Source organism: Balaenoptera acutorostrata, chromosome 7 (assembly GCF_949987535.1).
Source record: "Balaenoptera acutorostrata chromosome 7, mBalAcu1.1, whole genome shotgun sequence".
NCBI lineage: Eukaryota > Metazoa > Chordata > Mammalia > Artiodactyla > Balaenopteridae > Balaenoptera > Balaenoptera acutorostrata.
In genome coordinates, this window is record NC_080070.1 from 60255467 (window position 1) to 60270090 (window position 14624).

Below are 14624 nucleotides of genomic sequence, written 5' to 3' on the forward strand. Positions count from 1 at the left end.
GATGTTTGAATTGTACTTTTTAAACTTCAGATGCTATGAATAAATTCAACCCGAGGACTAAAGGAATTTGTTTCTGTGCATTTGAAAGAATACAAATGTGAGAGATTCATTTCTACTATTAGCGGAAAAACTTGGCAGTGCATACTCTTAGGGGGTCAGCACCGCCATACCCCTCAGTGAAAATAGCACAGTATTTTTAAATTACATATTTACATATTTGCACATATGTGGCCCGTTTCCTCTGAGCTTTCCTCAGAAAGTAAATGTTTATGTGGTGGTGTGATGAGTTGGGAGATTGGGATTGACATATATACACTAATATGTATAAAATAGATAACTAGTAAGAACCTGCTGTTTAAAAAAATAAATTAATTAAATTTAAAAAAAGTAAATGTTTATAATAGTTCAAGCAGCCAAATTACATTTTGACCACTAATTCCTTAAGCACAAGCCGTTATACTATATCTCTTTATCTTATCTTAAATGTTTAATTATTTATTTTTAGCTTATTCATCAGAAATAATGTATTTTAACATAGCACATTATTACTTATCTTTCATAGAGAAAACTTCCAATTTCTAGTAATTAAATATTATGAAATTTAATTAATATGTGACTAATTTATTTTAGGTGCCAGGTGCTACCAGAAATCTTTAGACAAGTTTAGTTCATGTTATTTAAATTTGTGGGGAAATACAGGTCTTGATAAAAGGAGTATTTATTTTTAGTTTATATGTGAAATAATACATAATTTAAAGGGGCATTTTTAATTGGTAAATTATAAGGTACTTGTAAGTTTCTTGAACAGTGTTTAGTTTTATCATGTACATAATTTCCAAGATTTAAAAATATCTTTTGAGTTACTTTAAAAACACAATAATCTTTATTTTTTATGGTCTTTTAAAAATTAAGACATAATTGCTCTCACCCTACTAACAATCCGTTTCCCTGTAAACATTAGATACACTTGTTTTGGTTTTTCCATGTGTTTTAAATGGAGATGAATTAGCAAGGCTATTTTGGTTAAATGGTATTTTTAGCTAATAACTCTGCAGCTCTTTAGTCAAAACATGTCTATACATCATTCATGGTTTCAACCAAGCTCTGTGAATAATAAGTTTTAAATTAGTAGCGGTTGGTAAATAAACAACTCGAACACGAAACATTGCTTAATAAAAGATGCAGCAAATACCCACTCCTGTTTTAAATTGCCATGTTTCTTGTCATAGAATGGAAGAATAGAAGATTTTTTTTTCGTTGTTAGGTACAATCAGGGAAAAAGATTCACCTGGGATTGCAAGTGCTTTAACAAAGCTTATGTGTTAGATATTTAATCTAGAAAATTCTATAAATTAGTATTTTATATTTTTCTCAATATTATATTGGCATATGATAGCCATAGATCAGCTTGTTTTACTGTGACTCTTTATATCCAAGTTGATAATAGAACTCCTAATTTTGAAATGTTTTTGACTTTTTACTTTGTAACCTGTTTTGCCAATGTGTTTAGTTTAAAATATACATAAAAACATATATTTCCACTTTCCGAATGATTTTGGAATGTTTTAGATTTTGAAAATTGTTAGTTTGTAATGACTGCATACTTTTGAACTTTAACAGAGGCATGTGAAGTAGATGAAGCACTCGTTTAAAGGTTAGCTGGTTACCTAACCAGCTAACCTTACCTGAGAGATCAGTCTTGAATTTCTGCAGAAATTCGTGATTTGGACCGGTGTGTTATCTGTTCCTAAGCTTCCCTGAAAGCAGAAACCACAAGAACCTGCCTTTCTGTCCCATCAGAGAGATTTAAATTAATTCAGCAATCATTTATATTTTTACTCACACTGTCTTTTATACTTTTATTCAAATCGGGATTTATTAGGCTCTAGAAACTAAGAACAATGTCAGCAAAATAATGAGCTACAAACTATGTTCATGTCACTTTAAATAAAGGATGTGATAATATCATCAAAAGGGATAGAAACAAAGTAAAAATCACTTTTATCAGATTATTATGCCCAAGGAGCTGTTCCAAGCGTGCTGATGTGTTATATCACAGTTCCAATTAAAGATAACATAATTTAGTCTTAGAGGACTTCAGTTACTTGTCCAAGCTTTAAAGGCCAATAATGGCAGAGCCTGGAATTCAAATCTAAACTGCATGACTCCACGGTCCCCCTCTTACCCATTAGGCCATACTGTGTGCTTCTGCCCCTCTCTCCTTCCCAGCTTGCCTCTCCCTACTCCCTTTTTAGTTAACTTTTTATTTATAATTATATGTTAAAAAAAAAAAAAAGAAAAACTCTAAAAGAAAACGTGTTGAAGTTCATTGGATAGAATCAAACTCTAAAACACTTTTTCCTGCTCAGAGAATTTCATACACCACATAGTGTGATGGAAAGATCATGGGAGTTGGAATCAGATCCATGTTTTGTCATTTATCAGATGTGTGACCTTGGACAAACATTTTCACTTTTCAAGGCTTCCATTTTATAATCTATGTAATAATGAAAATAGTACTTGCTCTTCTCATCTCAGTGTGTTTGATGATTTGAGTATATGTAACAATGGAATTTAAAATACACTATAAAAATGTGAGGGATTTTTGCTACAGAAGGACCCAGATAATGCTTGCTTTGACATTTGCTTTGTCCAGCTGCAAGCAGCAGAAAATGAGAAAGTGAGGTGGGAACTAGAAAAAACCCAACTCCAGCAGAATATAGAAGAGAATAAAGAAAGAATGTTGAAGTTGGAGAGCTACTGGATTGAGGCTCAAACGTTATGCCACACGGTGAACGAGCACCTCAAAGAGACTCAAAGCCAGTATCAGGCCTTGGAAAAGAAGTACAACAAGGCAAAGAAACTGATCAAGGATTTTCAACAAAAGTAAGCAGCTTCTAATGACTAAAGAATAGTTGTGTGCGTCTAAAGAAGGTTTATATCCAGTAATTTCATAATATCTAGTAGAAAACAAAAGGTGACCTCAGAGTCATGCCCCTAAGGAGCATAGTTAATGCATAAATAGACATTAAGTTTTAGAAATCTCTTGCATCATTTTTCATATGCGATTATATTTTTTCTTCTATAACTTTTTGGCAACCTCCTGTTGTGTTGTTGTTGTTAATCATTAATAGTAACTGTTAAACCATTTGAACCTCTATCCTTTTGAAACATCTGTGATTTAGAAGCAAGAAGCCCAGCTGAAGTCATGCACAATGACTATTGGATAAAGTACGTACAAAGCAGCAACTGGGGCCTTGATGAGGCGCCTTCTATGTCTAAGAATCAGTTAACTTCAGAATTTTCCCACTACAGATAGTGTAAATATTGACTAGCAAGACCTCCTACCCTGCCAGTTTCCTTCTTTTAGCTGTTGAGAGAATCACAAGGGCCTTGGTTCACTGCAGTAAGAGACCATCACCACACTCTGCTTTTAAATTTCAACCGCTATTTCTGAGCTAATGCTGCTTTGCTTCCATCTGTTGAATCTTGGTGTAATTTCAGGGAGACTGACCAGGGAGATTTTTACGGATTTTTTTCAACAGTTACTTCTGGCTAGCTAGAATAATAGAAAGTAGCACCAGTATCTCTTCTGGTCTTCTATGTCAAGCCTTAAAAGCTAAGCATGTATGTAAGAGTCACCATAACTGTTATTTCCTATCATGGAAATAATGTTTTTAATGTTTAAAAGGTATTGCTATAAAAAGTGTATTGAAAAGGGGGGAATTGTTCTTATGACCATGAATTCAGTACATCACTATTTTAACTCTTTTCGCCAAAAATATACCTAACTCTATTTCATGTAATAATTTTATAATAAATTCTACCAAATTTGCATATTGCATTCCAGACTCTCAAAATGGAGGTATTTCTCCTTCTCCCCATATTATCCTCAGATATGTAGTGACAGCTCCCCCTCAGTGTTTCTGACCCAACAACCCCTCTACTGTCATTTATAGGAAGCAATCTTATTATAATTATCTTTTTAAAACTCTTACCATCCAGTTCCATCAGTTTACTAGGTAAATGACTTTATAAATGTGGAATTATATCTACTCGACATGTAATTATCTCCACTAAATTATCCAACGTGGGTCATTAGTTCAGTAACTTCTATCTAAATGTGAACGGGTGCTCTAGAGTCAGGAGCTACAGATGAAAATCTTAGTAAGCAGAATCAAAGCATTTTTCTTTACTTTGTAATCCATTAAAACATTTTATTTACTTTCATTACTAGATACCTTTTCTCTGTGATTGAGTTTTGTTTATTTAAACAGCTGTCTAGTTATTTATTTCACTGTGCAGGTCATTGCTTCTGATAAGAATTTTTACGTTTCCTCATTTATTGAGTGTTTGATGCAATGAGATCTATTATTTTCTTCTTAAGAGAACTTGATTTCATCAAAAGACAGGAAGCAGAAAGAAAGAAAATAGAAGATTTGGAAAAAGCTCATCTTGTGGAAGTTCAAGGCCTGCAAGTACGGGTGAGTTACATGCTCAAAGCCACTGAGTAATAGGGTAGCCAGACAAAACTATAATTTGAAAAGATACATGCACCCCCATGTTCATAGCAGCACTATTTACAATAGCCAAGATATGGAAACAACCTAAATGTCCATTGACAGATGAGTGGATAAAGAAGATGTGGTACATGTATACAATGGACTATTACTCAGCCATTAAAAAGAAATGAAATAATAGAGATTATCACACTAAGTGAAGTAAGTCAGAAAGAGAAAGACAAATACCATATGATATCACTTACATGTGGAATCTAAAATACAACACAAATGAACATACCTATGAAACGAAAACAGACTTACAGACATAGAGAACAGACTTGTGGTTGCCAAAGGGGCGGGAGGGTTGAGGAGGGAAGGACTGGGGGTTTGGGGTTAGCAGAAGCAAACTATTACATATAGGTTGGATGAACAGCAAGGTCTTACCATATAGCACAGGGAACTATGTTCAATATCCTGTGATAAACCATAATGGAAAAGAATTTGAAAAGAATATATATATGTATAACTGAGTCACTTTGCTATACAGTAGAAATTAAACACAACATTGTAAATCAACTATATTTTAATAAAATTTTAAAAAAAAGAATAATAGGGTAGTTTTGCCTAGTGCTTGGAGAGAAGTGCTGATTTAGGGTTTCATGAATGGATATTTTTTTTCTCTCTTAGATTAGAGATTTGGAAGCTGAGGTGTTCAGGCTACTGAAGCAAAATGGGACTCAAGTTAACAATAACAACAACATCTTTGAGAGAAGAACATCTCTTAGTGAGGTCTCTAAAGGAGATACCTTGGAGAACTTGGATGTCAAGCAGACATCTTGTCAAGATGGCCTAAGTCAAGGTTTGTTTAACCTAACCGTAAAAAATGTTTCTAATGACTGTAAAATTTGGCCTTGCATTCTTATTTTTTTAACTCAGAGATTTAAAAGTTGAAAAAGCCTTCCTGCTGTGGGAAAGAAGAAAGGGCCTATCAGAATAGGAACTTATCATTTTTCTCTCGTCTTATCAAAAATAAATCTTTGATGTAAAGAAATAACAAAATTCCAACTCGGACAAGTCAGGTATTATTTTTAAACCACCATAAAATTTGATAAGCTTAATAAACTGCCTTAAATTGATAGCTCGTCCCATATAGGGTGAGTTACACGACTTAAGTATTAATGAGTAAGGCTTAAAATGAGTGATTTTTAAGTCCCTAGAAAGAAGATCTTTTTCATAACATCAGAAGGCTGACTTCTAGCACTTGGAATTCACTGAGTTAAGAAGTTCTGTGTAGTTTTCTGCTTCTACCGCGATGTCCTGTGTATACGTCTCATTCTTTCCTGTCAGAGACCAAATCAGACCAGAACACGGGAAGCATTTTGTATGGTGAATGGCTGTCTTCTTTCATACACCAACCATAAATAAATCACTTATTTGCTTCCATCACACACGCCCGTGCATAGACTGTGTGTATAAGAATGTGTATGAATGTTTTAATACGTATAGTGTATTTATAAATTAGAGAATGTATAAGAATTTATAACGATAAATGCATAGGCGGACATAAAACTTTTTATTTCATCTTTTAGAATAGGTACCTAGTAGACCTTAGAAAAAGTGAAAACAAAAGAATGTCATGTGGCAGCATTGTCGTGAAGGGACTGACAACTCACAGGCAGTGGTTTGACACGCAGTAAAACTGTGATCACTAATGAGCTGTTTAATTCTTTGATGCTCTTTCGCACATATTAAAATGTCTCCAGTGAGATTTTCCTGATAAACAAGTGTTTATATCATATCATTAACTTTCAGAACTTAACTCTTAGCCGTTGAAAGTGAAAAGTATTGGAAATTTTCATTTAAAATTAAAGTGGTATTTAGAGATTTGCATCTGTTCACTAAGTTTATATCCTTTTGCTGTGTTTTCCCTTACTAAGACATAATCTGTAAATAATGCCTCCCAGGCAGTTAAAGAAGAGTATTTAGCACCAACATTACCACTAACTGAAGAGGTGTATGACTTTAGGAAGGTCATTCAACTTCTCTGCCTTGGTTTTTTACTATGTATAATATCAAAATGGCAGCACCCTAAAGGGTGTTTGAGGTGGAAAAAAGAAATTTTATTAGAGCTTTCATGGAGTTACAATTTTTATATCTGGAACTCGATAAGATTGTTTTCTTAAAAAAGTCAACTCAAATCAATGTGTTTTTTCCACCTTTTTGAATATTTTAATTCTTCAAGTTCATCATAGTTTATAATAAATATATATTCCTGCTATGCCATACACAAAGTATGATCAGTAACCAGTAGCTTTCCAGAGTCTAATTTATTTCTGTTCATTTCTTTTAGTTCAGAAATCTGTATCTCGTCAAACATATAATTAATGGTATTTATTAAATTATATGACTATAGAAGATCAACAAACTATACTATAAACATGCTGATTTGGATCAAAACCTTACATTTCTTCTGAACCCTTTTTCTTCTATTCTACACCCTCCATTTTGCCACATAATTATCAGTTTCCCTAGCAACACTGTCGGTTCACGGTGAGATGCAGAGACTACTAATTCTTCCTGAAACCAATCCATGCTTGTGCAGTAGAGGTAGAATCGGTCATCTCAGACATTAGTAGCATACATATCAAGTGGTACTCTTCCAGTTTTGCTGCCGAGGACAGTCAGTGATAAATCTCCTTGAATTTCAATTGCTTGATCACATAAACTAAAATGGCTTGGTCAGTAGCTAGATAGGAATGCTCTGGAAAGCACTTTTCTAAATTGATCCTTTGCTTCTGTTGCTAGGGAACGCTGAAGTCCTAGAGGTTCAGAAAAGGAAGTAAAGCAGTGGACCAAACACAGGCCATTTGGTATTTAATGATCACCCTCCCCCACAACACACACCTTTTTGCAACAGGATGGGTACAGCGGTTGAAGTCAGTTCTGCTAGTCTGCGCCCTTGAGGTGCAGTGCTTTACCTCCCCACCTCCTGTGGACTGTCCAGTTCTGATTTGTTTTCCAAGCACTGGAGTGTTTTATTGATAGGATGAGTGGTTTAGCATCTTTTTGGGTCTGAGGCAGCTCAGTGAAGCAAAAGGATTATCAATTATAGGTCAGTGAAAAGCTATGTTAGAATGAAATGTGAAAGAAAAGGAAGGAGAGAGTGAAGGAGGCAGAAAGGTAAGAGGAGGAAAGGAAGAGCATGTAAGCAGCTGCTTCATCACAAGAACCATGTTCTTCTAGGAACGAGAGTCCCAATTGGGGATGGATTAATTATGTGACTCTCGATATTAAATTATTGTACATTTTTAGAGTGATAAAACTGTTTTTCAAACCATGCAAAAATTTGCCACAGTTAAATTTATATCCAAACATCATATGTATGCTTCTTTCTATAAACTAAGCCTACTCAAGTATCTCATTAAAATGTTGACAGATTGGGAATTCCTTGGAGGTCCAGTGGTTAGGACTCTACGCTCTCACTGCTGAGGGCCCCGGGTTCAATCCCTGGTCGGGAAACTAAGATCCCACAAGCCACGCCGCATGCCAAAAAAAAAAAAAAAAAAATGTTGGCAGATTATATATACAAATATATTATTTAACACATTCTGATACTTTTTTCTTAAAATCCATAAAGCAAATATAACAATTTTTTTTCACCAAGAGATGAAACAAACTCTAAATCCCTTCTAGTTTACACCAGTATGCTGGTCAGATATTAGTTTACATGTGTTCCAGGATGTGAAAAATGACAGTTTTGTCCCACTGCCGTGTTTCATATTTATAATTTCTTAGTGTCTGAGTAATGCTGGTCTGTATAAGAGTTCTCCACCTCGTATCCAAAGGCCCCGAGGTGACTAGAAATGTCTGTGGCCACTTAGATATTCAAGTCAGGATTAGAAACAGAGCAGAAAACAGGCATGTTAGAGAGATCTTGGTAGGAAGAAGGGTTGTAGTCGTAGTTTGATAAACTTCTCTAAAAAACTGATTTAAATACCATGCTCTTCCTGAGGCAGGTGAAGGGTTTGGTATAGAACAAATAGATGATATAAACACTTTAAGAGATGAGAGGGAGTTTGAAGAAGAGAAAAAAGTGAATAAAATTAGAATAATTTTTTTCCTGATTCATAGACCTTAAGTTAAAAGTGGGACCTTATGTTAAAAGTGTGTCATAAGGTATTCTTGGAGTAAAAGTAGTCTTTGGATGCCAGAAGAAGAGCTTATACTTAATTCTGTAAGCATTGTGACCCATTAACAGTTTTGTTTTTTCTCAGAAATTAAAAACTCTTTTAATGGAAAAAGATAATATTTTCAAAGTCAGCAATAGTGATAACAAACAATACTTTAACACAATATTGTAAATCAACCATACTTCACTTAAAAAAATTATTCCTGGGAACTGATGTAGTGTTTCTACAGGCCAGGCAGTGTTTTAAGTTACAGCAATTCATTTAATCCTCACAACAACCCTAAGAAGTAGTATTGCTGTCATCCCATTTTACAGATCAGGAAACTGCAGATGGAGAAATTAAACCATCTGTCCAAGGTCACTCAATGAGCAAGAGGCAGAACCAGGAGCTGGACTCATCCAGCTCCACAGCCGATTTTCTTAACTACTCAACTGAGCGCTACTGGTTTTCTGGAGTCTGCTGCTTCTCCTAGACAACTGATAGGAACTCTTTGCCCCCGGAAAAGGCTGAAATCATAAGAAGTCAGGAAATCCAAAGCAATACCATTAATAGTTTTGAGGCATAACAGGAACTGGGTCACTGTTAGGTTTGTAAGTGTAATTCAAGGATCCCTTTGAAGTTTGGGCATTACTACCAAATGCTTCTTTTATTTCACACCCATCTACTCAGCCAGTGGGGCACTGATTAGATAACACTGCAAGTTATCTTCTCCAAAGTATGAACATGGAAGATTATATATAAAGCATTTTATCCTTAGTTCCTTTAGTTACTTACTATTTCTTAACTCTGATGAGAACTGCGCAAAAAGAAAAAGACTTAAACTGCAAGATAGAGGATTATAGGAAAGTCTAGACTTTCATAATAAATTGTGGCTGGAATTAGTCAATTCTGATATTTTTTTTTTTAAGATTTGTTTATTATTTATTTATTTATTTATTTTTGGCTGCATCGGGTCTTAGTTACGGCATGCAGGATCTTTCGTTGTGGCTCGCGGGCTTCTCTCTAGTTGCAGTGTGCGGGTTTTCTTTTCTCTAGTTGTGGTGTGCAGGCTCCAGGGTGCTTGGGTTCTGTAGTTTGCGGCATGCAGGCTCTCTAGTTGAGACACGCAAGCTCAGTAGCTGTGGCGCATGGGCTTAGTTGCCCCACGGCATGTGGGATCTTAGTTCCCTGACCAGGCATTGAACCCGAGTCCCCTGCATTAGAAGGTGGATTCTTTACCACAGGACCACCAGGAAAGTCCCAATCCCGATATCTTCAAAAATAAAAATATTTCGTAGCTACTTTTTAGGTAATTTAAGAATATCCTAGAGAAAGGAGCATAATGATAATGAAAATAATATCTTCTTGCTGTTTCTCCTTTCCCTTACTCTTTTTCCACAAAATGGTTCAGCTGTTGCAATAAGACCCCAGGTTTCTTTTTTTTCTTTTTTTTTTTTAAATTTTTATTTATTTATTTATTTATTTTGGCTGCGTTGGGTCTTCGTTGCTGCACACGGGCTTTCTCTAGTTGTGGTGAGTGGGGGCTACTCTTCGTTGTGGTGCGTGGGCTTCTCATTGCGGTGGCTTCTCTCATTGCAGAGCACAGGCTCTAGGCGCAAGGTCTTCAGTAGTTGTGGCACACAGTTCAGTAGTTGTGGCTCGCGGGCTCTAGAGCGCAGGCTTGGTAGTTGTGGCACACGGGCCTAGTTGCTCCGCAGCACGTGGGATCTTCCCGGACCAGGGCTCGAACCCGTGTCCCCTGCATTGGCAGGCAGATTCTTAACCACTGCACCACCAGGGAAGTCCCAGGCCCCAGATTTCTTAAAAGTAGATCTCTAAGATAGTAGTCCACATTTGAATCCTGAACCCAGTAAGCGTGGTCCCAAACCTGGGATTTGTGGACATATCAGTAGAACTCTGAGCCTGCTTAGATATTCAGGCCAGCCAATTCTTTGGTCAGTAGGCCCTATCGTATGGTATTTGCTTATTGTGACCCAGTTGTTAGCTTATTGGTTTGCACTGAATCTGATTTTTCTGAATTGAATCGTTTTTTTGTAATTTACTCGTATTTAAATAAAGTCTTTATCAGGAAGAGCAAGGGGAAGTAAACAACTGCCATTAAGGGTATCTGCCTTTTTCACCACCTGTGTGTTTTTAAATTCTTATATTTCATTCATTCATGCACTGTCTAGAAATAACTTGGAGCGACACCTTTATATGACAGGATAGAGTGAATTGAAACTGGCAAGATAAAGGAGAACAATGAGGATGAGGACAGAGTAGAACCAGATATGATGCTACAAGTGTATATACCATATTTATATTATTTTTGAAGCTAAGTCTCTAATTTGGCCGTAAACTTTCTAGTCATCAGAAGGAGATGGAAACCCTGGTCCATTACATTCTTCACAGTGTTCATAAGATTAAAACAAACCATCTGCTCAAGAGAAGTATAACTATTGGTACAAATAATGCATGATTTGGAGCAGTGATATTAATATTGATAACATCCTTACAGTAGATCCACTGATGATTGTATTAGGGCATTTTCACACAGTGAACCTCAGTGTGGACTAATGGCATCACATAAATATACAATGTAGTGTTCAGTAAAAGCAATATAAACTACTGAGAGGAGAGGATGTATAAGAAATGATGGTACTTAGCTCTCTGTTGACCTAGGTTGGTGCTCAGGTGCTCTGTCATGTATGTCAGGTCAAATTTGTTAACCATATTCAAAACTTCTAGAATGTGTTACTGAGGGAGATGCATCAAAAAATAACACTATAATTGTAGATTTATCTGTTTCTTCTTTTGGTTATGTAGGTTTTTGCTTTATGTGTTTGAGGTGATGTTAATGGATACATACAATTTAGAAGTGTTATATCTTCTTGGTGGATAGACCGCTGATCATTAGGAAATGTCCCTCTTTATTTCTAGTAATTCACCTTGTTATCGATTTTGTTTGAGATTTGAAGAGCTGTATCAGCTTTCTTTTAGTAAGTGTTTGTGTAGTATCTTTTTCCATTCTTTTACTGCAAATTTTCCATGTCTTTTATAAGCAACGGTTAGTTGTTTATTTCTATTACAGTCTCAATCTTGCTTTTAAAAAATTTTCTCAATCTTTAAGATGTATTTAGAAAGTTGCTATTTAATTTATTTACTGATATATTGAGTTTAAATCTAACATCTTACTATTTGTTTCTAATCTAACAAAAAATCTTTCTTTGTTCTTTTTATCTGCTTTCTTGCCTTCTTTTGGATTAATCAAGTGGGAATTTCTTTTCTTATTTATTTTTTCCTATATTAACTTTATTCTTTGTGTGGATACCTACAGATAAAATTCAGAATATTTGCTGGAGAGGATGGATTGACTATTCATTAAGATGTCCCCATTCAACTGTTGTGGGGGGTTTGTTTGTTTGTAAACAAGTTTATTAGCATGATTAAAAACATATTTTGAATAATGACAAAGAATTTCTAAACATGAAAGAATATCAGTGGCTATACCTTATAACCAATATTTGAAATTGAATGGGCAAGCTTTATTGCCAGTCTTCCTTTTATTAAAAAAAATCCATTTATTGGTGCCATGTGAAGTCATGACTTGTTTTGTTTGGGAATGAGTCCTTACTGCAACTAAGCATAAAAAAATATCTTCCATAATTGGAGCATGACCTGCATTACCGAGTAAAGAGTTGGTAAAAATCCTCAAAGCGTTGGGGATTTGTTTTTTCTTAAAAACAAAAAAACAAGAAAACATTCTTTTTATACAAGTGTTGTAGTTCTTTGTGAGCTTTTAATAAATATAAATTGTCAATAAGTTAGAAGTTATACTCCCTGGCAAACGCCTTGAGTATGGTTTTCTGTGTAGCTAATGTAGTATAGATCTGTATATTTAACAGTTAGGATGGATATGGGGTTAATACAGGTTTCCGAGGTTTAAACTAACATGATTGTGTTCTGGAATAGAGTTCCTCCTCTACTCTCAGATGAGCAGAGTGAACGCCCACTGGCTGGCCAGACTTCTCTTTATTTAAAAAAAAAAGTACTTGTTCACAAAGGTAAATGTTGAATCCAGAAATGTATTTTAAAGTCTACATATATATTATCATGACCAACTGTGTCTATGTAAGAAACACAAAGTTGGTTCAACATTTTAAAACTCATATAATTCACACATTAACTAGAGGAAAAATGTATATAATCATTTTATTAGATGAAGACAAACACTAAATAAAGTTGAACAGTTATTCATGGTAAAAAGTTTATTAAGCTAGAAATACATAGGAACTTTCTTAACTTGTTATGTGAGGCTAACAAAAGTCTCTATCAATCATCATATTTAGTGGTCAAATGTTAAAATCAAGAATTTCCTTTAAAATTAAGAATATTTTTAACGTTTCACCACTAAATGTTTTTTTTTTAATAAATTTATTTATTTATTCTTGGCTGCATTGGGTCTTTGTTGCTGCATGTGGGCTTTCTCTAGTTGCGGTGAGCAGGGGCTACTCTTTGTTGCGGTACACGGGCTTCTCATTGTGGTGGCTCCTCTTGTTGTGGAGCACGGGCTCTAGGCGCGCAGGCTTCAGTAGTTGTGGCACACGGGCTCAGTAGTTGTGGCTTGCGGGCTCTAGAGTGCAGGCTCAGTAGTTGTGGCTCATGGGCCTAGTTGTTCCACGGCATGTGGGATGTTCCCGTACCAGGGCTCGAACCCGTGTCCCCTGCATTGGCAGGTGGATTCTTAACCACTGCACCACCAGGGAAGCCCCAAAAAACATAATTTTTTACAAGCTACCATTTATGATAGCAACAAAAAATATAAGGTAGCTAGTATGAATTTAACAAAAGAAGCTCAAGACCCATGAAAAGACATTCAAGAAGACTCATATAAATCAAAAGAGATAGGAAGCCTCAATATTGTAAAAAGGACATTATGCCAAATTAATCTATGTATTCCATACAGTTTCCATCAGAATTTGAACAGGGTTTTTTTTTTTTTTTTTTTTGGAACATGACAGGTTGTTTCTAAAATGTAGGTGGAAGAACAACTTGGCCCAGAGTAGTCAAGATACTCCTGAAGAAAACCAAGGTGAGGGAACTTGTTCTTTCAGATGCTGAGATTCATTGTAAAGCAATAGTATTAAGACAGTGTGGTGTAATCTCAGCAATTGACAAGTAGACCAGTGCAACAGAATAGAGTCCAGAAACAGACTGATCCATTCATGTTAGTTTGAGAATGATACAAAACTGACACTGCAGATTAGTGGGGCAAGGATGGACTAACAAATGGCTGGGAAAATTGACAATTCAAATGGAAAAAAATGAAATTGGATCTGACCTCATACCATTCATGAAATAGATTTCAAATGGATTGTAGTCTCAAATATGAAAGGGAACATTTATAACTTTTAGAAGAAAATGTAGGAGAATGCTTATGTGATTTCTTATTTAACACAAAAAAGTCCAAATCATAAGAAAAGTTTGATAAATTTGACCACAGTAATATTAAGAAAATCTGATCATGAAAAGATACTATAAAAACATAGAAAGAGAAGCCAAAAATTGAGAGAAGATATTTATAGCCCATGTAACTAATAAAAAAGATTGTTATCGTTATCCAGAATATACTTAAAACTTACCCCAATCATAAGAAAATACAACTAACATAATAGAAAAGTGGACAAAACACATAATCAATCTGTTCACAAAAGAGGAAACCCAAAGATTGGTGAACATAAATAAACATTCAACCTCATTAATAAAAATAAAATGATTGGCAAAGATAAAGTTTCACAGTAATATGTGATAGCCAGTATGCAGGGGAAAAAAAGAAAACTCATACAACTATTTTGTTAAAACAATTTGATATTATCTAGTAAAATGGAAGACGTACAAATTCTATGGCCCAGTAAGTTCACTTCTGCGTATATATATGCTCTCCAGAAATTCT

The 14624-nt window shown here is 35.1% G+C and overlaps 1 protein-coding gene across 10 annotated transcripts in view; it reads left to right on the forward strand.

Moving 5' to 3' along the window:
• Window positions 1-14624, forward strand: part of PPP1R9A (protein phosphatase 1 regulatory subunit 9A) — a 295263-nt gene that overhangs the window by 233670 nt on the left and 46969 nt on the right. For all 10 annotated transcript variants that reach the window (XM_028162275.2, XM_028162277.2, XM_007195740.3 and 7 more), the window contains 3 exons: window positions 2657-2886; window positions 4388-4484; window positions 5190-5361. In XM_028162275.2, coding sequence (XP_028018076.2) covers window positions 2657-2886; window positions 4388-4484; window positions 5190-5361 — 499 coding nt within the window. The remainder of the gene's footprint in view (window positions 1-2656; window positions 2887-4387; window positions 4485-5189; window positions 5362-14624) is intronic.